The following is a 24,523-nucleotide window of genomic DNA, read 5'->3' as shown; positions in this document are numbered from 1 at the left end:
ACCTCCAACCGCCATAACTGCCTCCTACCACAGCAGTGGCTCTGGGCATCGGCCTCTTTCTGCTCAATCTCTTCTATGTGCTAAGGGGTGGTACAAGCTTTTAAAAGTCCCAGGCAGTGGGCAGACCACGCACACTCTCCTGGCATCCCCATCCTCTCTCAGGACTTATGGTGCCAGAGCGGTTATCGCAGGAGTTTTGATACTGCTGTGGACTGTCCATAGAGCCCTGCTTTCTGAGCCTCCCATGTCCACCCTGTTCCTGTCCAGGTTCCTGGCTGTCACATTTCTGCACGATGGTGAACAAGTTTGTTTTTCTGATTCTCATAACAAGAAAAGGTTAAGACTAAACTATCTAATCTTCAACCCCATCCAAGATCTGAGGAGGAGAAATGTTGCCTGAATAAAAGGAAATTCAGAGCAAACAGCTCCAAACCTAAGAAATGACAGAAATTGTTGGCTACCCTGGGAGTCAGTCAGCAAATATTCCTGTGTCACTGTGGCATCCACCTTCAACTCACTGGGCCAGGAGCTCTGACAACAATCCTTTGAAGCAGGTCACTTGAAGGACTATCCTATTTTTTTTTTCCAAAAACTGGGACACAGACTTCCCCATGATCAACTTCTGCACAGTCTGGACAGCTTTCTGGCAGCAGTAGAGGTAAGTGGGTAGTATTTCACCCAATGGTTCTTTAGAGCCCATCATCTTTTTCAGAATAGATTGGGGACACTACCAGGAGTTGAGGTCTCTCCCACTGTGAAAAGCCTTTAACTATTAGGACATCTGAAATGGCAGATTCTTCAGATCTCTAAAGGATTTGAGAACCACCTTTGTATGTAATGTCTATCTCAGTGGACAAATGTGGCTTTTTTTTCCCAAGGGATTTACTTCCTACTTAACTTTAAAAACATACACAGGAAGTTAAATAAAGCTTATTTCTGTACCTAACTAAAGCAGTACCTAACATGACTGGAAGACTGATTATTTATAGTTGGAAAGTACTAGCTTGAATTCCTTAATTATCCACGGCAGTGTGCAGTAGTAATTTTATAAAATTAGAATTTTACACCACATTGTGAATAAGTTGCATATACTTATATCTTAAAAATGAATTGAATCATTTATGCAAGTACAATTTTAAATTTTATCATCATTCAAAAATCCATGCCATCCTAAAATATTTGAGACTTAGTATTGCTTTCTAGTATAAATAGAGATACAGTGATCTATGATTTTGTCATTTTAGTCCCTTCTCCTGATTTCCCACCACATTAGACAGAGAATTGAGGACAGAAAGAGAAAGGAAGAAAGACATCCCTGATTCGAATCTGCTTTACTGTTTCCTCCCTGACCATGGCCAGTAAGAACTTGCAACCAACCCCCTAACTGACAATAAACATCTACAGCCCACGGCAGACAAATAACCACCCACCCACCCTTCCTCCTGAGAATGAGGGGGTCATGTTCCTTTAAGTTGCTTCCCAATGTGTGTGGGGTGACAACATGTTTTGGGGACCTTACAACAATTGGGACATTTTCCAAATTCTGGGAGATCTTGCAGTTTCCTATGCGTCCAGACCCCGAATGTGGCAGGATTAACTGAAGTCCTGGCTACATTAACAATGAAAAATACAAACACACATTCCTACCATATGAGGAAGGTCACCGGATATCTACCCCTTGAAGTTTGCTCAAAACAATTAGTCAATTAGCTTTTTATTTATCTTCAGGTCACTTCTTAGTAAACAGGCAGAAAAGAGACAGATTGTTTGCCAAAATTATAGCAATTGCTTCTAAGCCAGTCACCAATAGAGTTCCTGCCATCCTTTGAAGTTTCATCAGAGAGGCTCTATTTTGCACAGACTCACAATACTTATGTCTCCCATGTGGCAAACTAAACTGTTAAGATCTCCTTAAATAATTCAACAGTTTTCCCAATCCAAAGTCTCCCACCCTCCTCCAAAAAATCAAGGGATTCCTCACAAACATCTCCACTCACTTCGGTACCAGTTTATATATCAGTCACATTTCTGTTACTGCAGAAAAATACTATGACCAAGAACAACTCAAGGAATACAGTTCTTCACATTGTGGTAACCAGCCCCAACTACCAAATTATTTCATTGCTAAGTCATAAATGTAAGGTGGCTACTGTTTTGAATTGTAATGTAAATATCATGTATAAAGTATGTCTCATATGTGGTTGTTCCCTGAAGGGGTTGCAACCCACAGGTTGAAAACTGCACTTGTGTGTGGTGGTGGGAGGGGTGGTTGGGAGTTTTTTGTTTTGTTTGTTTGTTTTCCTTTTTCTCAAAACCCAAATGCTGATAAGAACATAGGCCAATATCAGGCTCTTCAATTTTATTCCATTAGGCACTGTGTCTGCTCTCATGATATTAACATGCTGGTTTTCTTTTTTACTATTCCCCAAAATGAAGGTGAAATCATTAAAGGTGATGCCTCCCGCAGTGCTTTACTGTCTTATTAGTTAGCAGTGTCTGACTGCCCTGCTCAGTTGTGCTTTCATGTGAGTTCTGAGATTTTTTTTTTTCATTCCCATGAAGCTCTGTATTGGGATTATAATGGGATGGATTTAAACCAGTAGATGACTCTGGTAGAATTCGATATAATAATATAAATCATACTGATACATGAAAATGAGAGGTCTCTTCATTTTCTGGTTTCTTCAGTTTTTTTTATTTTTCCTAATGATTTCATTTTAACAAGTCTTTACTTCCTTAGATATTACAAGATTTTTATTCTGAATGGGTTTGTTTTCTTGGCTTCTTTCGTCATATTTATTGTTGGTATACAGGAGTTCTATTGATTTTACTGTGATTTTAGTGAATGTGTCCATGAGCCATAGGAGTTTGCCAGTGGTTTCGTAGTGGTCTTTATATATGGATCATATCGCCTGCAAATGAGAATGCTCTGACTGCTGTCTTTCATATTAACATGCCTTTCCATCTCTCTATTGTCATATTGTTTGGATAAGACTTCACATACTAGTTGAATTAGATGAAAAGAATGAACATCTGTGACTTATTCCTGATTTTAGTGGAAATCCATTATGATTTCCTCCAGTTAGGATGCTGTTGGCCTTGCATATCGCCTTTATAATGTTAAGGTATGTCTTCTCCATATCCCAGATTCTCCAGGACTTTTGCATTAACCACTGTGGGATTTTGCCAAAGAGATTGTCTGCCTCTACTGCAGTGATCATGTGTTTCCTGTTCTTGGTTTTCTGTGGTGGATTGTTTATTCATTTGTATGTGTTGAAACATTCTTGCACTTCTGCAGTCAAGCCAGCTTGATCACGGTACCTGACACATTTGGTAAATGTCTGAATTTTATTTTCCAGGATATTATTGAGAAATTTTTCACTTAACTGTTCCTTCCAATCTTAGTTTCTTTTCTATACTGTGAAGAGACACCATGAGCAAGGGAACTTGTAGAAGAAAGAGTTTATTTCAGCTTACAGTTTCAAGGATCATGAGTCTATGAATATTATGCTGGGGTACACGGCAGCAGGTAGGACACCATGTTTCTAGAGAACTGGCTGAGAGCTTACATCTTATGTGCAAGTCGGAGACAGAGAAAGTGTTAACTATAGATGGTGTTGAATTTGGAAACCTCAAAGCCCAATCCCATACACTCCTCCAACAAATCCGTATCTTATAATTCTTCCCGAATATTTCCACTAACCAGCAACAAACATTCATATATGTGAGTTTATGGGGGCCATTATCATTCAGATCACCATATTCCACTCCCAATTCCCCATAGGTTCTTAAACATATCATAATAAAAATACATTAGCTCAGCTTCCAAAACCCCTGTAGTCTTTCAGTCTCTACACAGTTTATCCACAGTGCTTTTCGACCCTCCAGGAAGTCCCTTAATTATTCCCCTATGAAATCAAAAGGCAAATTGCATACATCCAATGTGTAATGCCAAAAATATGTTATCATTGCAAAGGGAAATTGGGAATGTGGCGAGCCAGTTCAAGGCATTAACCCAACAGGGCACACTCCACATTCTCTACTTCTGATGCATGACAAAGGGATTAGATGGGTCCACTGCTCTGGCTTTGCTGACTGCAACATAATTCCTAAAACTATGTTGTATCGAATAGATCTGTGGTGGTTGTGTTTTCATTGTCACTCATTTCTAGGAATTTTAATTTTTCCTTATGTGTTTCTCCCTTGGCCCTTTCAGTAGTGTGTTGTTTGTGTTGCTGACCTTCCACGAGAGTGTATACTGACTGCACTTTCTATTGTGTGATACCAGTTTGATTCCTTTGTGCTTCGATAGAATGCATGACACTACTTCTGCTTTCTTATCTTTCCTGAGGGCTGTTCTGTGTCCTAATCCGTGGTCAATTTTGGAGACAGATCCACAGGCTGATAGAAAATATATGTATAGTTCAGTGTAGTTTGTTAGGTCCATTTGACTGATGATGTCACTGAATTCTGCTCCTCCTCTTTTGTTTATTTGCATGTGATCTGCCAAGTGGTCAGAATAGACTATTAAAAACAATCACAACCACTATTATAGCTAATGGGTAATTTCAGATCTATGTGATAAATATATATTTAAATTTGTGACTGCTGTGTTTAATATGTATATATTTAGATTGTAGTATCTTTTGGTAATTGCAAAGTATGAAATGAATGTCCTTACATCTTCTGGACAGGATTGGTTTGAAATCTATTCTGTCAGCTGCATAGAGAAACTGCATAGAATTGCTATAGGGACCTGTGTCTTAGGTCTGTTTCCCTAGTGTATCCTCTACATCTCTCATGATGGTGATCCTGTTTCTGGCTAAATGTATGTCTGTTTACTGGGGAATTGAGTTTAGTGACATGCAAATATCATTTAAACCTATGTATTTAATTTTGTTAATTTTTGTGGGTTTTATTGGCTTCTTTTGATTGACTGTTCTAGTTTTGTTAAATTATTTCCTGTTTCCTCTGGTATTTTATCCTTCTCTTCAAACTAAAGTATTCCTTTTATGATCCTCTATAGAGCTCCTTACTGGTTATACATATTTTGTAAATTTATTCATCATATGCCTTAATCAGCACAGTAGCTGGGCAGCTGCCTGCCCTCCATGGTATCAGATCTACTTTCCAAACAATAACGCTCAACTCTTACTGACTGTGTAGCATCTTGGCTGCTCTTTGTTGCACTTGGACAGCTCTCAGGACCAGGCTCTCCTCTCCCTTAACCATGGCTGCTGTCCTCTTCCTCTCTCCTCTCCATCACACATGTTCTTCCTTTATTTTCTGGCAGCTTCTTCCTCCTTCTTCCCTCCTCATGATCCTCTCTAGCAAAGCCCTCAAAGCTCACCTCCCCCATCTCTCTGCTGTGCAGCTGTTGGCTGTTGGCTTCTTTATAATCACAGTTAACTGGGAGCAGGGTCAGTTTTTGGAGGTTAACCAGTCTTGAGTTCTACATATTAGCATTAAAATACAAGCAGAATTAGGCCAATCCACTACAAGGATTTCTTTTGTTTTGTTTTGGTGTAAGTTTTCTTTTACCTTTTCAGTTTTTATTTTATTTTTGGCTATTTTTTTATTAATTGGTTATTTTATTTATTTACATTTCAACTGTTGTCCTGCTTTCCACACTCCCCTCATCATATCTTACATCACATTTCTGCTCAGCTTTGCCTATATGACAGTGTTCCCCCACCTACACATATCCATTCCCACCTCACAACTCCAGCATCTACTTTTGGTGGGCAACAGGCCTCAGCGTAGTCAATGGCCTCCCGCCACATGGGTGCCACTTAAATCAGTCCTCTTCTACACAGTTCCCTAGAACCATAGACCCTGTATATACTTTGGCTGGCAGTTTATTCCCTAGGAGCTGGGGGATTGGTGACAGAGGGTCTGGTTAGATATTAAAGACCAATAGTTGCTGCTTTCTCTTCTTTTTCTGGTTATGGGTGAAATGGTGATTGTGTGCTTCATTTTTTGAAATTATTGAGAGATGATTTATTTCTTGGGTTTTTTTGGGTATAGTTTAGCTCATTGTCTTGGAGTTTCCCTACTACAATCCTCTGTTGTGCTTTCTTAGAGAAAAATATTGTTTAAATTTGGTTTTGTCATGAAATATTTTGGTTTCTCCATTTATGGTGATTGAGAATTATGCTGGGTATAGGATCCTTGGTCCGCATTACACCTGCCCAAGATTTTCTGGCTTTTGGAGTCTCTGTTGAGAAGTCTGGTGTAATTCAGATAGGTCTGAACTTATTTGTTACTGGTTATTTATACCTTACCCCTTCTAATGATCTTTCTTTGATCTGTGCATTCAGTGTTTTAATTATTATGTTAATGGAGGAATTGTTTCTGGTATGATTAAATTGGCATTCTGTAGGCTTGTTGTACCTTCATGGCCTTTTCTTCCTTTACCTTATGGATGTTTTCTGCTATGATTTACTGAATATGCTTACTGGACCTGTGAACAGGAAATCTAAATTCTCTTCTATTCTATTATCCTTAGGTTTGGACTTTTAATTCTGTCCTGAAATTCATGGATGTTTTGTATTCAATAAACCATACATGGTTATCTGAGATGGGTATTTTGTGATTTGTGGGGTGATCTCCTTGACCCCAACTCTTACATTTAGTACCACGTTTTATAATGAAACAAGGTCAAGAATGGTGACCTCTTGCCATAAACTATATGAAAAAGGCAGGTGAATTAATGTGTGTCAAGTATCAGTAGATTCCTGGGTGGTTTTTGCTCCGGGTTGGCCATATGCAACAGTTTCAAAAGCCCAAGTTTGATGTTCCTTGGGATTCCCAAGATGATGCACTCAGACCTGACAGACAACATCCAGAATCCTCCTCAAAGAAATTGATTTATAAAATGGAGGGAACGTTACTAAGTCATGTTACAAAATATTTGATCACACTGTGATCTCCAAGAATGTATTATTTACTGAAAAACTAGTGTGTGGTATAGCAGGGCCATGGCACAGACATTTAAAGCAAGAGTTGTTTATTCATGTAAACATGGACTTAATTACGGTATGGCTCACCTACCACACACATTTATGGCAAAGGTAAAAAGTGCACTTAGGTCCAGCAGATCAAGACACAACGTGAAAGGAAATCTAGATAACTAAACCAATGGAAAGTTTTTGAGTTAAAGGATTTTTAAGAAAGTGTTCAGAGGGAACAGGACTGCTCTTCTTCTGGGAGGTCAGTGAATCAGGAAAGACAGTTGGGAGCTTTACTTGACTTCAGCATCTGACTCCTGAAACTTCATTGGTAAAATTAATGTCTGGAATTTTGGATTGTAAAACAACAGGTTGGCCCTGCAGCTTTGGGCAAGGCCCATGGACAGAGAGATCGCACCCGATGGGAACAATCTTAAAAGCCATCTGATTCTGGTAAGTCACCTGAGAGGTCCTCAAGGAGAGAGGAATGAATGGGTAGCACCATAACAGAAGGCTTTAGGATCTCGGATAGTGCTACTCTAGATGCCTTGGAAATAGAAGCAGAAAATGTAAAGCTGAATGACTTCACAGGAATTAGCTCATTTCTGATTATGATTTTTTCATATTGGTATTTTATATTTATTCTTTTTTTTAAAATTTAAATCAAGAGCCTTAGGTTGTAAGGTGAGGCGGTCTTAGAATCAGAAAATGCTTAGAACACTTGTATGGCGCCCCACAACTAACACTATCTGGCTAGAAATTCTACTTTTAATTTCGTCACCATCGACAGCTTCCATTTAACCAGCAGGGTCCATGCCAGGCAGACACTGAGCAGGTTGTATGTTCTGTTAATCTCCACAACAACCCAATTCAGCAGAAACACCACCATTTTACAGGTGAAGAAACCACAGCTCAAAGCAAATGAGTATCAGGGTCCCCTCAGTCTCACTGTCTGTCACTTAGACCCACATCCTTCTCTGTACAGGGAAGCCATGGGCCTGATGTGGGCTGTGCAAGCTGACTCTGCTGAGATGATCAATGCTATTCTTGAGCCTGGGAGAATTTAAGACAAGGTGACCCACAGACTCCTGGGATAGATTCTGCCTCTGGGTTCTAGGGTGTGACACGGTATCCCTTGTCGTGGGTCTCTACTCAGCTGAGGAGTCTGCTCCCATGTGTCAGCTTCTATGGCAGTGGTTCTCAACAGTCCTACTGCTGCAACCCTTTAATACAGCTCTTCATACTGTGATGATCCCCTCCATAAAATTATTTCATTGCTACTTCATAAATAATATTGCTACTCTTATGAGTCATAATGTACAAGGTATCTGATATGCAATCTCTGTGAAGCAGTTGCCACACACAGGTTGAGAAATATTGCTCTATAAACTTTTTTTTTTTTTAATGAAAGGCTTTCACCTCAGAAGTACCTGGAGCAGTTGTAAGAGCCCTGAAATACTGACAAGTTTTGGCAGGCCCAAGACTGCTTGCCTTAATGACAACAGAGATTCCTGGCTAAAGGCACAATCTGAAATCACTGTCCCCAGGTCATTTCTTGCCTAAGTTTTCCCTCATTACAATGTCTGTCTGCTTGGACATGTCTGTCCAGGAAGCCAGTCCATGTAGTCTCTGATACAGACAGAATGCTAAAGGCAAGAATGCTTTCCCTCTGTTGGCCCACAGTCATTTCTATAGAAGTAAGTTCAAATCCCCTGTGGATAAATGTGTGTCTCTCACATGGTGTGTGAGACTTGAAATGTCAACCGTTTGAGTTGACAAAAAACAAATTTCACTTCAGATTTACAGCTGACTAAAAATTATTTTTGGGAGAATGCAGAGGGTGGCCAGGCCTGCAGAGTCAGATCCCCTCCCTGCCTGGGATGATCCCACCCTCAGTAGACTTCAGCTTCACCTATAAGGTGTAATCAGAAAAATCTGACCTTAAGATTCTGAAGTCCACAATATGCACAACCCCAAAAGTTGGTAAACCGCCTATATGGGGGTTTTCTCCAGTTTAAACTATTCTGGCTTCTTTTCTCTCTTGTGCTGCAATCTGTTCTCTCAGGTCTGTTGGTCCAGGAAGGACCTGGGTTCAAGTCAAGGCCTCGTGGGTGGGGAGGAAGAGGTTCTGTTGTGTGAATGAGTATGGATTAAGAATGTAGCCCCACCAACAGATTGGGAAAAGATCTTTACCAATTCTACAACCGATAGAGGGCTTATATCCAAAATATACAAAGAACTCAAGAAGTTAGACCGCAGGGAGTAAAATAACCCTATTAAAAAATGGAGTTCAGAGGCAAACAAAGAATTCACAGCTGAGGAATGCCGAATGGCTAAGAAACACCGAAAGAAATGTTCAACATCTTTAGTCATAAGGGAAATGCAAATCAAAACAACCCTGAGATTTCACCTCACAGCAGTGAGAATGGCTAAGATCAAAAACTCAGGTGACAGCAAATGCTGGCCAGGATGTGGAGAAAGAGGAACACTCCTCCATTGTTGGTGGGAGGCAGACTGGTACAACCATTCTGGAAATCAGTTGGAGGTTTCTCAGAAAATTGGACATTGAACTACCTGAGGACCGAGCTATACCTCTCTTGGGCATACACCCAAAAGATGCCCCAACATATAACAAAGACAAATGCTCCACTATGTTCATAGCAGCCTTATTTGTAATAGCCAGAAGCTGGAAAGAACCCAACAGAGGAATGGATACAGAAAATGTGGTACATCTATACAATGGAATATTACTCAGCTGTCAAAAACAATGACTTTATGAAATTCATAGGCAAATAGATGGAACTGGAAAATATCATCCAGAGTGAGCTAACCCAATCACAGAAAAACACACATGGTATGCACTCATTGATAAGTGGCTATTAGCCCAAATGCTTGAATTACCCTAGATGCACAGAACACATGAAAATCAAGAAGGATGACCAAAAAGTGAATGCTTCACTCCTTCTTTAAAGAGGAACAAGAATACCCTTGGCAGGGAAGAGAGAGGCAAGATTAAAACAGACACAGAAGGAACACCCACTCAGAGCCTGCCCCACATGTGGCACATACATATACAGCCACCCAATTAGACAAGATGGATGAAGCAAAGAAGTGTAGGCCGACAGGAACCGGATGTAGATTGCTCCTGAGAGACACAGCCAGAATACAGCAAATACAGAGGCGAATGCCAACAGCAAATCACTGAACTGAGAACGGGATCCCCGTTGAAGGAATCAGAGAAAGAACTGGAAGAGCTTGAAGGGGCCCGAGACCCCATGTGAACAACAATGCCAAGCAACCAGAGCTTCCAGGGACTAAGCCACTACCCAAAGAGTGTACATGGACTGACCCTGGACTCTGACCTCATAGGTAGCAATGAATATCCTAGTAAGGGCACAGTGGAAGGGGAAGCCCTTGGTCCTGCCAAGACTGAACCCCCAGTGAACGTGATTGTTGGGGGGAGGGTGATAATGGAGGGAGGATGGGGAGGGGAACAGCCATATAGAAGAGGGGGGGTTAGGAGGATGTTGGCCCGGAAACCGGGAAAGAGAATACAATCAAATGTAAATAAGAAATACTCAAGTTAATAAAGAAAAAAAAAAAAGAATGTAGCCCCACTCTGACTGGCCAACTAAGCTCCAGAAAATCTTCCCCAATCACAAAACTGGGCCATGTGGGAGCCTAAACTGTTTAAAGGGGAGAGCTGAGTGCTTTCTCCTGGAAGAAATACTTGGGGGTTGACTGTCACTTGTGAACCTTCTGTGTTAAGTCACTTCTCAGAAGGGAAGCTTTCCTCTAACTCTTCCATGGGACCCACCCAGCACTGGGGCCTGAGGATCCTATGGTGTTGCAGCTCTGAGCTGGGAGGGGTAGCTCTCACCCTGGCATGGAGAAGCCTGTTTTCACAGCTGATCTGGATCTGAGGAACAGGGGCTTTTAAAGAAGCATGTGAGAGTATCTCCTGCAGGAGAGCCCAGTCTGCAGGGAAAGTCACACAGGACAGCGAAAAGTGACTCGCAACAAACGCAGGGAATGGGAACCAGGGAGGGCACTGGATGGATGGTCGGAGAGTTTGAGAAAGCATGCATCTCCCTGAAAGACTTCCCACAACCATAAGTCCCACCACTGTCCCCTTCTCACAGGGGAGGCTCAGCAAAGCCTGCCACCTGCTGGGATCCCTGCAAACTAAAACCGGAGTGGAGAACTGAGGAAAGCACTTTGGTGGAGGGGGAGACACAAGTCTCCAGGGCCAGGTCAGCCTTCTGTCCCTTTGGTTCTCCTCACTTCACAGAGGTGCCTATTGAAAGGTGAGGCAAGCCGGGATCTCAACAGTCTTTGGCCAAAGAAGTGAGAGACAACAGGGCAGAGCAAGGCAAAGCAGAGCCAGGCAGAGCAAAGTCAACAAATAGGCCTTGTGCATGTGGGACTGGTGGCAGCAGTGCTTGCCCTTGCTCTCCTGGTGGTGCAGAACACCTGCCTGGATGTGGGGAAACTCACAGTGGCTTGTCCTCCAGCTGCAACTGCCAGTGCTTGGGGAGGGGGAAGTTGAAGATGCTCCCATGATCCTCCGATTTCCGGCCCATTTTGTCCATGTTCAAGGCTGTGGTCAGCCCCGCCAGAAGCCCCGAGGACAGGTAGAGCAAGGACAACTGGCCAGCAACCACCATGGGCATCTGCGGTGGGACCCAGGCTAAGTAGCCACAGAGGCGCACCAGGCAGCCAGGCACCAGCCCCAAGCCTGTGCATACTGAGGCCAATGACACTCCACTAGTCCCTCCCACCATGCACATCCCACCCCTGGCAGGCAAGATCTCTCTGTCCAGGGCTTCCCCCAGACCTCCAACTACCAACAGCTCAATGAGCCCTTACTTAATTCTTGTTAACCATAATGGCTTGTCATAAAAGGACATTGGGAAAGTCAATGATGAGATGAAAGCCTTAAAAGAAAACTAGAGAGACTTACGGAAATGAAGAAGAAAGCTCTCTTCCCAGTAGGAGCCTGGCAGTCCCAAGCTCAGGGCACCTCATGTCCAGTCTTGAACCCAGCATGCATTGTTGTGGAGAACCTGCCTGCTTAAGGACCTGGCTTCCAACTCATTCTCCTGAGATGATGACTTTAATTCTTTTAATTTTTACTGGTTATTTTCTTCATTTCCATTTCATGTGTTATCCCCTTTTCCAGTTTCCTTTCTCCATGAAGCAGAGTCCAGCTCACAAGCCTGAGCAGCTGCAGCCATAGTGCACCATGGGGGATCCTGGGGCAGACTGTTTCATCACCAAGATCCTGTGGGCCCACAGGGGCTGCATGACCTTAAAGGAACTGCAGAGTAGGATCAGGCTCCAGAGGCAGAGCTCTATGAGCTGCTGGGCAAGACTGCTTATTCCTATTGGAGACTGGAGATCAGGCAGGGATCACACTGTAGGTGGCGGCTACTACTGAAGCCTGTGACTTCAATCTGAAGTGCATCCAGGGACCATGCTACAGATTGCCCAAGCCTCTGCAAGCTCAAACTTCTGGGACAGAGTCATTATGCAAAATCCCAGAGAAACCTCTGCAAATATCCACACCAAGTTTTTAGGAACAGAGCATCCAGGTCCTGAAGAATCATGAGCTTTCTGGGCTTAACCAAGAGGAGCCGGCCTTCTTCCTGGTACAGGGGGATGCTTTTCTCCTGCAAAAGTTACTACAAAGGAGACAGCCACAAACAGATCTGCTTGAAGCCACAGTCATGCAAGAGAGTCCAAGTCTGTGAGCACTTCACCCAGGCCAACTGCCGTTACCTCAACTGTCTCAGGTCTCATGACCTGATGGACAGGAAGGTGCTGACCTCCGTGACTGAGCACGGGCTGAGTTCTGATGGGGTCCAGAACATCCAGGACATCTGCAACAACAAACACATTAGGAGGAGACCCACTGGCATGAGAGCTCCCCATGAACATCATAGCAGCAGGGCACAAAGAGACAGAAGCAAAAGCAGAGACTAATTCCTTCCAAACAGCCTAGGATTTCTCTCCCATGTCTCATTTTGGCATCTGGTTCACCTTGTCCAGATGTCACCAGCTGTAAGGATTCCCTGGAGGACGTGTCCACAGCTGTCACTCAGGAGGTCAAGAACCTGGGGACCCAGGACTCTGCACAGCTTTCCTTGGTCTCATCTAAGGCTGCTGGTGTCTGAGGACCCAGTCACATGAGAGCAAGCCAGGGGTTTTCTGAGAATGGAGATCTGGATGCTTCTTTTCTAGAAATCCTACTGATTCTTTGTAAGCTCCTGCCTCCTCTGCTGGCTTTCTTCTTGCTGCAGCAAAAAGAGATGAGTCCATGTCCATGAGAACAGGCATGCCTTCTGGACACCGCATGGAGGTCAAGGGAAAGAATGAGGCTCCAGACATCGATTACATCCCATTTTAAATGGTTCTATTGATGGGGTGACAATGGAAGAAGCAACAGACTCAGGAATTCTAGGTAAAAGGAGAAACTCAGGGAAGGAGTTTGGCAATGTTCCTTCTCTTTCAATTCAGTGGAATAATTGAAGCACTATTGTTATTGGGTCTTCATTAAAAGTCTGGTAGAAAGGATGCATTAAAGCCATGTGGCCCTGATTATTATTATTTTTAATTTTTGGAGTGGCAGCCTTTAATGACTGTATCTATTTCCTTATGGGAATTATTCATTACCTTCCCAGATCTGTATTTAACTTGGTATTTGTTATCTGTTAGAAAAATCACCAGTATCAAATAGATTTTTCACTTTTCTGTAGTAAAGGCCTCTGAAGTAAGCCCTAATGATTGTTGAATTCACTCAGTGTCCTTTGTTATATCCCCCTTTTCATTTCTGATTTGGTACTTTAGATATAGGCTCTGTGGTTTGTCTGTCTTGTGGATCTTCTCAAAAAAAAAAAAAAAAAAAAGCCAGCTCTTGCTTTGCTTGGCTCTTTGTATCATTCTCTTTGTTTGTAATTGATTGATTTTAGTTCTGAGTTTATTTCCTGCCACCAAATCCTACCAGACTCTCTATGGGATGAGGCTTTGCCTCACCTTGGTAACAGCAGCATGTGATACATGAAGCTTTTGCTGCTCTCTGTAGTGGGGTGACGTCACAATTTCACTGAAAACCATGCACAGCCTCGTTTTAGACTGTATTAAAGTAGCCCACGATTTCAGTGCTCCCTGCAAGGTGCCACGAGACAGTAGTAACATGAGTCTGCCTGCACCTCGACAGTTTTCACTAGGGACTTCTGAGTGATTTTATGAAAATTTATAGTGAGTTCATGGATGAACATGCACAAACACAAACGCACACACACACTTTACTGACATGGTGCACATTCTTTCCACACAAAGAAGAAAGTGAGTATTAATGAAAACACACCAATAAAGGAATCGATGGACGGGGTTGTGGGGAAGCTCGGGCTTAGAGTTATTTAAAGGCCCTGTGCAGGCTCTCCTTCTGTTGGAGGCTAAACTTCAAGTGCAATGGGGTTCTTTATTTTCTTTCTGTATAGCACACAGAGCTAGGGTGGAAACTAGGTTTTGAGCATATTTGGCAAGTACTAGAACACTTAATTAATTCCTAGGGCTGGAACCCTATTAATGTTCTACAGAATTACAGGGCAGGCTGGATGAAGACTCTCAGCTGACAATGTGGACATCTCAAGACAGGCACTGGACAATGGCTGACAGACTTGTATGAAGACTGGAAATGTTTTGCTATCTCAGAGGAAAAGAAGGCCCCTCCGACTACACTGTACACTAAGGACAGTTTATTCAGGTAAGGGATGACATGAACTATTGTCTCATGTCACAGATGTGAGCACAAAATATCCTAGGTATTGTATGCCAATGGTAGCATTAACAGAACAAATCACACAGTGTTGTGAAGATATAGAATATGACTATATGTAGCAAGAACCAGGCCTCTTCTAGTTTCTAAGATAATACCTGAGAACCTCAAATATAGTAATAATGTGATAATGTCGTATAAGTCTAGTTACAACTAGTTTCTATTGTGACACAGATGACTCTTTTTGTGTCATGTTCAGCTTATAATGAATGACTAGACGTAAGCATGAGAATAACCAAATACTACATTGCTTCTCTAGCTGCTGAGCTTTTAAAAGCCCTGGGGTGACAGCAAGCTTTTGTGGACATCTGGATTATTCCTTCTGTACTTTAACTCTCTACGTCAACCCCACTCTGAGTAAGTCAGTTCCATTCCATAAGTTGGAAATCAGTCAACTGGAAAAAAAAAATACTTTCTCAATACAAACACAGATTGGCCATGGAAAAAGGGCAGCTTGAACTGTCCCGCCTAGGTCCTGGGCTTGCACAGGCCTGCTCTCCAAAAGAAACGTGTGTTCACAGCTGCAGGCTGCATTCACTATGGATGTTCTTGAGGTTCCTCCCTAAACTGCTTAGATTAAGATAATTTTGTTGCCATCTATCAAAAGAATTCATTATGCCAAACTGGCCTTTCTTCTGAAACTTCTGTTCTGTGGGCAGGGCAAAATCTCCAGCAACCCTCACAGCAATGTGGGCTGCCAATCTGGGACTCAGAATTATACCAGTGCAAACCAAGAACAGGGCAACTGGAAGAGACCTCATTGGGTTGTAGGAACCTTCTGTTCTGAGTCACTTCTCAGAAGGGGCACTTTGCTCTAACTCCTCCATGAGACCCAACCAGTACTGGGGCTGGAGGATCCTTAGGTGTGGCAGCTCTGAGCTGGGAGGGGGAGCTGGCACACTGACATGAAGAAGCCTGTTTTCACAACTGATCTGGATCTGAGGAACAGGTGCTTTTAAAGAAGCATGTGAGAGTACCTCCTGCAGGAGAGCTCACTCTGCAGGGAAAGTCACACAGGACAGTGAAAAGTGGCTTCCCAACTTCCACAGGTCCTGTGACCCCAGGGAGGGCACCAGATGGTCCAAGAGTTTGAGAAAAGCCTGCATTTGCCTGAAAGACTTCCCTCAACCATAAGTCCCACCACTGTCCCAGACTCACACCTGAGGATCAGCAAAGCCTGCCACCTGCTGGGGTCCCCACAAACTGAACACAGAATGGAGAACTGCAGGAAAGCACTTCGGCGGAGGGGGGAGACACAAGTCTCTGGGGCCAGGCCTGGGGTCTGTCCCTTAGGCTCTCCTCACCTCCATTAGCTCCTAGTGCAGAGCGCTGCAAGCCGGGATCTCAAAAGTCTTGGGCTGAAGAAGGGGGAGAAGGTAGCAGCAGTGGCGGTGGGGTCGACAGGGGAGTCGAAGACCGAATGGTAGCAACGCAAGCAGCGGCAGGGAGGGCGGAGGCCAGGGAGGGGGGCGAAGGAGAGGACGGTTGTGGGGGGATCGGGGCGGGGGCAGGGTAGGGGCGAGGGCAGGGTGGGGGCGGGGGTTGGGACGGGTCTGAGTCGAGGGCTGTGGTGGGACTGGGAGGGGGGGATGGGTCTGAGGCGATGTCGAGTGAGGGTGTGAGGCGGGGGAGTGGGCAGGGGCAAGAGCAGGGGCGGGGGCAGGAGCAGGGGCAAGCAGAGCAAAACCCAGCCCTGTCAGCTGGCAAATACCCTCTGGGGCGGGACAGACTCGCCCTGCAGCTCTATTGATGGGGTGACAATGGAAGAAGCAACAGACTCAGGAATTCTAGGTAAAAAGAGCAACTCAGAGAAGGGGTTTGACAATGTTCCTTCTCTTTCAAATCAGAGGAATAATTGAAGCACTATTGTTATTAGGTCGTCATTAAACGTCTGGTAGAAAGGCTGCATTAAAGCCTAGTGGCCCTCATATATATTTTTTAATTTTTGTAGTGGCATCGTTTAAATACTATCTATTTTCTTATGAGAATAATCTTATGAGTTAAATCCCACATTTGGATTTAACTTGGTATTTGTTATCTGTGTAGAAAAATTACCAATATCAAATAGATTTTTCACTTTTCTGTAGTAAAGGACTCTGAAGAAGCCCTAATGATTGTTGAATTCACTCACATGTCTATTGTTTCATCCCCCTTTTCATTTCTGATTTGATAATTTAGGTATTGACACTGTGGTGTGTACTTAGTTTCAGAAAGGGGTTGTTTCTCTTATGGATCTCCTCAAAAAACAGCTCTTGCTTCCTATGACTCTTTGTATTATCCTCTTCGTTTGTAATTGAATGATTTTAGTACTAAGTTTATTTCCTGCCATCAAATCATACCAGACTCTCTGTAGGATAAGGCTTTGCCTCATCTTGGTAACAGCAGCATGTGATAAATGAAGCTTTTGCTGCTCTCTCTAGTGGTGATGACGTCACAATCTCTGTGTAAACCATCCACAGCCTGTTTTTAGGCTGTATTATAGTAGACCACCATTTCAGTGTTACCTGCCAGGTGCCGTGGGACACTAGTAACACACGTCTGCATGCACCTCGACAGTTTTCATTACAGTCTTCTAAGTCATTTTATGAAAATTGATAGTGAGTTCATGGATGAACATACACAAACACCTGCACAGAAACACAAACAAACACAAACTCTCTCTCTCTCTCTCTCTCTCTCTCTCTCTCTCTCTCTCTCTCTCACACACACACACACACACACACACACACACACACACACACACACACTTTACTGACATGGTACACATTCTTTGCACACCAAAAATAAAGTGAGCAGTAATGAAAATACACCAATAATGGAGTCGATGGAGGGAGTTATGCAGAAGCTGGGACTTAGAGTTACTTAAAGGCCCTATGCAGGCTCTCCTTTTGTTGGAGGAGAAATTTCAAGTGCAATGTGGTTCTGTATTTTCTTTCTCTAAAGCACACAGGCTATGGTGGAATGTAGGGCTTTGAGCATGTTTGGAAAGTACAATCACACTGAATTAAATCCTAGGGCTGGAACCCTATTAATCTTCTACACAATTACAGAGCAGGCTGGATGAATACCCCCAGGAGACAATGGGGACATCTCAAGACAGGCACTGGACAATGGCTGTCAGACTTGACTGAAGACTGGAAATATTTTGAAAATTCAGAGAGAAAAAAAAGGCCCCTCTGTCTACACCATACTCTAAGGACAGTTTATGCAGGTTAGGCATGGCATGAACTATTGTCTCATGTCACAGATGTCAGCACAAAGTATCCAAAATATTGTATGCCAATGGTAGCATCAACAGAACAAAGCACACAGTGTCATGAAGACATAAATTATGAGTTTGTGTAGCAAGACCCAGGCCTCTTCCAGTAACTGAGAACCTCAAATACAGTGGTGATGTGATAGTGTGGGGGTGAATCTAGTTACAACTAGCTTCTATTGTGACACAGATGACTCTTTTTGTGTCATGGTCAGCTTATAATGAATGTCTAGACCCAAGCATAAGAATAACCAAATACTACCTTGCTTCTCTAGCTGCTGAGCTTTTAAAAGCCCTGGGGTGACAGCAAGCTTTTGTGGACATTCTGGATTGGTCCTTTTGTACTTTAACTCTCTGAGTCACCTCCACTCTCAGTAATTTAGTTCAATTCCATAAATTGGAAATCAGTCACCTGGAAAAAATACATTCTCAATATGATCCCAGATTGGCCATGGAAAAAGGGTAGCTTGAACTGTCCCACCTAGGTTCTGGGCCTGCACAGGCCTGCTCTCCAACAGAAACATGTGTTCACAGCTGCAGGCTGCATTCACTATGGGTGTCCTTGAGGTTCTTCCCTAAACTGCTTAGATTAAAATAATTTTCATGCTAACAATCAAAACAATCATTATGCCAATCTGCCCAACAGGAAGCTAATTTCTATTCTGTATTTTGTCAGATGTGCAGAATACATATGGTCATCATTGATAATAGGTGAAAGATCTGCTCTAGTATGGACACTAAGTGGTGCTGGAGGATGATCCTGACCCACAATGAGGCGTGGGGACACCAGAGCCCTGTAGGGATGGCTGGCAAGCTAACACATTGAGCATGCACAGCTCAGTAAATTTCCTGTGAATACACATCTCCTGAGATCTCTCTATTTAATTGGAGGTGATCCTGTCCACCTAATACAGTACATGATGTGGAAGGACAAAAGCACCTGCAGGAGCTGTAGTGATGACTCACAGGATAGATCATCTGCTGCTCTCTCAGAAGAACCACATGGACCCTAACAATTGGGTAAAGCATGTCAGTGATTACTTCATAAAGTGTGTGTCGGAGAAACAGCCACATTATCCACACAAAAGACACTGTCACACTGGGTACCCCTTGGTGACTTTGAATTCACTTATTAGCCCAGGATCCATGGAACATGCAGAGTTCTGTAGCTGTCAGTTCTAAGTCCACAGGAGGGGACAGAACCCTTGAGTAAGAATGATGGTCTTAAGAGTCAAGAGATAGAATTCAATTTTTATTCATAAGGAATTCATTTTTACAACAAAACAGGATTAAAACAAATAAATTAAAATATTTAAAAATATTTGAAAAGATAAAAACAGTAACAAGAACATATACATATGAAACTACAAAAAGAATATTTCAATTAAAATCATAACAAAAATATTTCTAAACAGCACATTCTTAAAGAACATTTAGAAGCACAGATGTATTGCTGTTTCTCCTCTTGCACACATAATGAAAGGAGGTCCCCCAAGTTGTCTCTCAAGTGCTGTTTTCTGAGAAGAAAGTAAGACCTCAATCAGTCAGGCTGGCTTAGTGTTATATAAATTTAGGGTCTCTAAGCAATGACAAATTAACTCTGAGGAAGAATACTCATCCAAAAAATTTGTTACCATTCAGGATGTTTGTCATCAGGGACTCCTGAGAAAGCAACTTATTCTTCAGGAAGCTCTCTTACTGGGGTGTGTCCAATTCCAGCTCTCTTGCACTTTCTGAGACCTGGGAGAGGAAGGCAGTTTTTCAGACACTGATTTGGTGGTGAAATGCAAGGCAGCTGTCAGAAGGCTGCCTTCTACCACCTCAGTTCTATTGGACAGTCAACATGGACCTTTTAACTGATATCATTGTTGCTAACTCTTTGGGAAGGGCAAAATCTCCAGAGAGCCTCAAAGTAATGTGGGCTGCCAATATGGGACCCAGACTTATACCAGTGCAAACCAAGAACAGGGCAATGGAAGGAACTTCATTGTGTTGCAGGAAGAAAGTAGATGTCCATATGTCACCAAGGTTAAAACTAATGACAAGTTCTAATTTGACATTTGCACTTTGTTCTTATCCCGCAAAGGTGCTTCCTACACAAGAAGTCACATGACCACAGAGTGTCATTTGTCAAAGAACCAAGAACTTGTTCAAACACTACAGAGCATCCAATCTATCACGTGGATATGCAATAATGAGGTATGTTATTAATCTGTCACCATTTCTCTACTGCAGCTTCAAAAAGAGCAGACAAATATACTTGCAAAATAATTCAGTTTCTGAAAAGTGGTTGGCTTCCCAGAATACTTATGCATAGGCAGAGCAATGAACAATTCCATTACATGAGGTGGTTGGGTGGTTGTGAGTGTAAATTAGAAAGGTGGTAGGAGAGAGCAAAGATGTATCAAATTGGCAAACTTTTTCAGATATTTTTAAGCTAACACAGCTGCTCAACCCTACCAGATGATGCTGTGTCTGGACGTTGCTGGTCTTTATCTTTCTTGTTGAAGTCAACCAAATATTTCTGGTTCAGTGCACAATCAAGATGTACCTCCTTGCTCTCCTGCTTCAGTGGGAACAACTTCTTCCTACATGTGTTCTCCATCAGGAGCTGGCTGAGCAGGTTTCTGGAAATACAGTCTGCATAGTAAGATCATGCTGCTTCTTTCTCCCTTTCCCACTCCCGAGTGCCACTAACTCCACCAGGACCCAGATACCCATGAAGACTTAATAGAATTCATTTCGATACATATAAGGCTGCTGCACAAACCACAAAGAGTAAATTCCGGGAAGAATAAATTATTTGTTTGGCCTGAGCACCAATTAGTGTCCACATCTCTCAAAAAGAACATGGATCTACAACTATCCATGAAAGCCCAATGCATGGGGGCAACATCAATTAGTAGTGGGCCAACACCCTCAAAGGAGGTCAGTAGAACCAAGAGAAGGTCATTCTAACCATGTGGTCCACACACTGAGTTTTGTAAAACCTAGTATGACACCATAGGTCCAGGTCAGCCTAATAACCTTCTGCTGACTTCAATCAGTGCTGTTAGATCTAGAGCCTTCTGAAGATGCCTAGACAATCCTGGGATGAGGAACAGTCTTTTATGGAACTGAAAACTGAGTCCTAATGACCCTGGCACACTGATGTGTAAACAGCACAAGAGATAGAACCAGAGCTGAAGACCGTCCAATCCAGAACAAAGAAAGTCAGAAATGGCCATTCCACAGGTGATAGCCTTTCTGACCAGGACTTACCTAGAGAAGGTAATCTCCTTCTTCAGCTTATGGTTGTTCTCATGGATCTCAGTGTTCTCCATCTCTAAGTTGTGCAGAATTGACATGACCGCCTTCTCCATTCTCTCCAGGTCTTCATAATATGGATTTGGCCTGAAGTGTGGCGTGGCCCCAAATGATAGAATCCAATGAACATCGGCATTTAGGAATATATGAACTCAGGGTGGGTCCTGTACTACCCCAGCCCTGGAAGGACACCTTCTGAATTCTACATATTGGATATTCTTCAGCTTCAGAAACGTGTTTTTCTGCGTCCAGGACACCAGAAGCTCAGCATCCAGATGGAGGCTTCCCTGGCTCCCTTTGTTCAATCAAGAGGAAATCTGCAGTCAAGCCAGTTAAGCTATCAAGAGCCTAGGCCACACCTCTCCATGCTCCCCGACCCCAACACACCCAGAAACCGGTGATTTCTTTTCTCCTGTCCCGATAACAGACCTTATATCAACACAAAATTATAATCTGCACAAGGAATACAAATAAACAGACAATCGTGGCCACATAGGCAAAGAACTGTGCTGTTGACAGTGAGCTCCCAGAACAAAGCATTCACATCACCATGAATGTGTTACAGGTAAATACTCAGGCCAAGACATAGACCCCTAGATTCCAAGTGTGGAGGGAAATATAAACATATAAAAGTTGTCCATATGCATTTGGATGTATGCACATACAGACCCACAGACTGAGAAATACCCACAAAAAAGAGAAATGTAAAAACAGAGTCAGAGAAAGAGAAAGAGAAATATGGAAACAGAGAGTACTGTGAAATCCAGGAGAAATGCATCCACCATTGCTGTCTCAGAGTGCAAGACACACAGACAATAACAAACAGGCCTGAGCCTGAGACCTTCTAGTCAAGCATTGAGATGAACAGTTTGGTACCAGGCCCCTCAGGCTGCTGAGTGGATCTTCCAGCACTCAGTCCCCTGCCTAGCAAGTACAGAGACTCACCATAAACTCACTGCAATTACAATCTTGCAAAGCCACCAGCTGTCCAGGGCTTTGAAAATGCACACTGGGAACTCACTCTCCCTGACTTTATCCCCGAATTCTTCATTCAGACCACAAGATCTGCTTTTCAATAAATGGAAGCAGATGAGTCCATTTTCCATCTCGCTCCTCAGGAAGGGTCAAGGTTCTGAATCTCCTCTATATGGGAGGTGAGGTTTAGCACAGGGTGGTTAGGGAGGCACAGCTTTCTAGAACCCAAAACCTTAATAGGATAAGATGAAGGTGACCTTGCAGACCCAGGAATGAAACAAGAGCATTTGGAGCGATTCATACCTGTTCTTCATGGATCTCTCTGTCAGAAACCTCAGGCGATCTCTCAGGTCATTTCTCTCCTCGGTAATGAGCTGCAGCTCTTTAATCAGCCTCTCCTTTTCCTTCTTGGCCTGATTCTCGCTTAGTTCAGTGCCAGGGGATGATGTTTCTCTCCCAGCGTCTGTAGGTAGAAGAACACAAGTGAACCTGCATGGGGAGAATGCATAGTGTACATAGACCACAGTTAGGCCTAAACAGGAGAACAAGCCGGGAACCCAGTGTCACTGCTAGGCGATTGGTCTATGCTTAAGAGGCCTCCTCAGTGGATCTCAGTTCTCCCACTACTCTATAGAGACCAAGAGATGTAAGCATCCAGGTGTTCCCTATTCCGGACATCAGGTGCTTACATGGACCACGGAGATGGCTTCTCCAGGATTATCATCAGCTGAACAGGGTACAGCTTGGTTTCAGGACCCTCAACACTGTGGGTTCGAACTCAGATGATAAATTCACCATCCACAAGACTTGAGTGATTGGAGACACTCAGACGTCCTGCTCTGATACTCTAGGCCAACAACTTTGGATTAAAAACACATTTCCATGGAGGACATGGTCAACAGACTTATCAGTTCCCCTATTTGAAATACCAAATGCCTGAGAAGTTCCAATAGGTTACAGGATTAATCTTGGTCCACATGTTCCAAATACTTTTGGTATTTTAGAAACATGGATTTAAAACGCATTTCCAGGGAGGATATGTTCAACAGACTTATCAGTGTCCCTATGTGAAATACCAAATGCCCCAGAAGTGTGAATAGGTTACAGGATGAATCTTGGTCTACACGTTCCAAATAGTTTTGGTATTGAAAAAAAAAATTTGTAACATACAACCTCTAATATATAAAGCAAACGATGACCCTGCCAGTTAGAAGAAATCAGAGAAGGTCTAAGAACATAAGGTTATTGCCTGGAGCACAATCTCTCCCTGTTACTACTGTCAGATCCACTGTATTTAAAGAAGCAATGAGAGTGAAATACATTGCTGCCCTGTCTAAACTCAGAAAAGGTGGACCCTCCATGAATACTGATGGTGTTATTATACAATGTAACATAACAAATGCACTGAAAAGTAAAGACCAGAAGTTCACAGTATAATAGCTTTGGCCTTACCATATCCTCCCAGTGGGGATGGGGAAACTAAAGTTCTGAAATCCTTGACTTTAAGGAATTGTGATATTCATGGAAATTCAATTCCTTTTCAGATGCTCCAGTTGTGGCCCATTGCTAGAAAGGTCAGCTTAAGCCTGCAGCCCCCTGGTAGGAAGCTCAAAATACACTGCCCAGAACTTACTCCACATTCCCCAGAAGTGCTGTCTTTGTCCATCATTACTTTGAGAGGAAAGGCTAGACTCCTTCACTCTAGTCTCTCCAGAATCGACATTCCCCCTCCCAAAATGCTTGCGAAGACGGGAAAACATGTCTTAGCTTGTAACTGCCAGACTCAGACTGAGAGAAACTAGGGCACTGGTTGTCACTACAACACTGGTGACATCACAGAGGATGCCAGAACTCTCTAGGAGACAATAGAATGTCCAAGAAGGGACAGCAGATGTCATGGGGAGCAGACTTTGCCCCCCTGCTAATGTTCTCCCTGTACTGAGCATAAGCAGAGGTGCCCTTTCCAGGAGACTTTCCTGGGGCAGAGCCACTGACCATCTCCTGCTTCCAAAGCCAAATTTTCCTCAAGGCTTGATTATAAAAACCTTAGTAATTCCTATGCATCTAAATGAATGTTTCCTTCCATATCTTGCCCCAAAATGTCTCATCCTAACTCAAATTGTCCTCATTCACCAATGTTAGCCATTAAACCTTCCTGAGATTTCACACCAGATTGAATATGCAGTCAAAAGTTCT

The 24,523-nt window shown here is 43.1% G+C and overlaps 1 protein-coding gene, 1 long non-coding RNA gene and 1 pseudogene across 4 annotated transcripts; 2 read left to right on the top strand and 1 right to left on the bottom strand.

The window, feature by feature from the left end:
- On the top strand, window positions 1-22,070 carry LOC147998950 (uncharacterized). 3 transcript variants are annotated; one of them, XR_015643858.1, is made up of 8 exons: window positions 10-658; window positions 7,322-7,403; window positions 14,606-14,718; window positions 15,050-15,147; window positions 20,133-20,245; window positions 20,510-20,693; window positions 21,094-21,316; window positions 21,418-21,843. It is a non-coding gene; the product is annotated as an uncharacterized LOC147998950 (long non-coding RNA). The 3 variants fall into 3 exon arrangements; XR_015643857.1 differs by lacking the exons at window positions 20,510-20,693; window positions 21,094-21,316 and having other exon boundaries at window positions 21,418-22,070; XR_015643855.1 differs by lacking the exons at window positions 15,050-15,147; window positions 20,510-20,693; window positions 21,094-21,316 and having other exon boundaries at window positions 1-658; window positions 21,418-21,853.
- Window positions 12,196-13,359, top strand: LOC134483389 (zinc finger CCCH-type antiviral protein 1-like; annotated as a pseudogene).
- On the bottom strand, window positions 19,286-24,153 carry LOC147998949 (uncharacterized). Its single transcript, XM_087595811.1, has 6 exons — window positions 23,961-24,153; window positions 22,631-22,790; window positions 21,308-21,439; window positions 20,507-20,673; window positions 19,681-19,786; window positions 19,286-19,563 (listed from the first exon to the last, which is right to left on the bottom strand). The coding sequence occupies exons 1-5, from the start codon at window positions 24,085-24,087 to the stop codon at window positions 19,722-19,724; spliced, it is 651 nt and encodes a 216-aa protein (XP_087451937.1). The 5' UTR covers window positions 24,088-24,153; the 3' UTR covers window positions 19,286-19,563; window positions 19,681-19,721.
- Between the last annotated feature and the right edge of the window lie 370 nt (window positions 24,154-24,523).

Source organism: Rattus norvegicus, chromosome 19, assembly GCF_021556685.1.
Source record: "Rattus norvegicus strain SHRSP/BbbUtx chromosome 19, alternate assembly SHRSP_T2T, whole genome shotgun sequence".
NCBI classification, from domain to species: domain Eukaryota; kingdom Metazoa; phylum Chordata; class Mammalia; order Rodentia; family Muridae; genus Rattus; species Rattus norvegicus.
The sequence above is the reverse complement of the archived record's forward strand: the minus strand, read 5'-3'. Positions and strand labels throughout refer to the sequence as shown.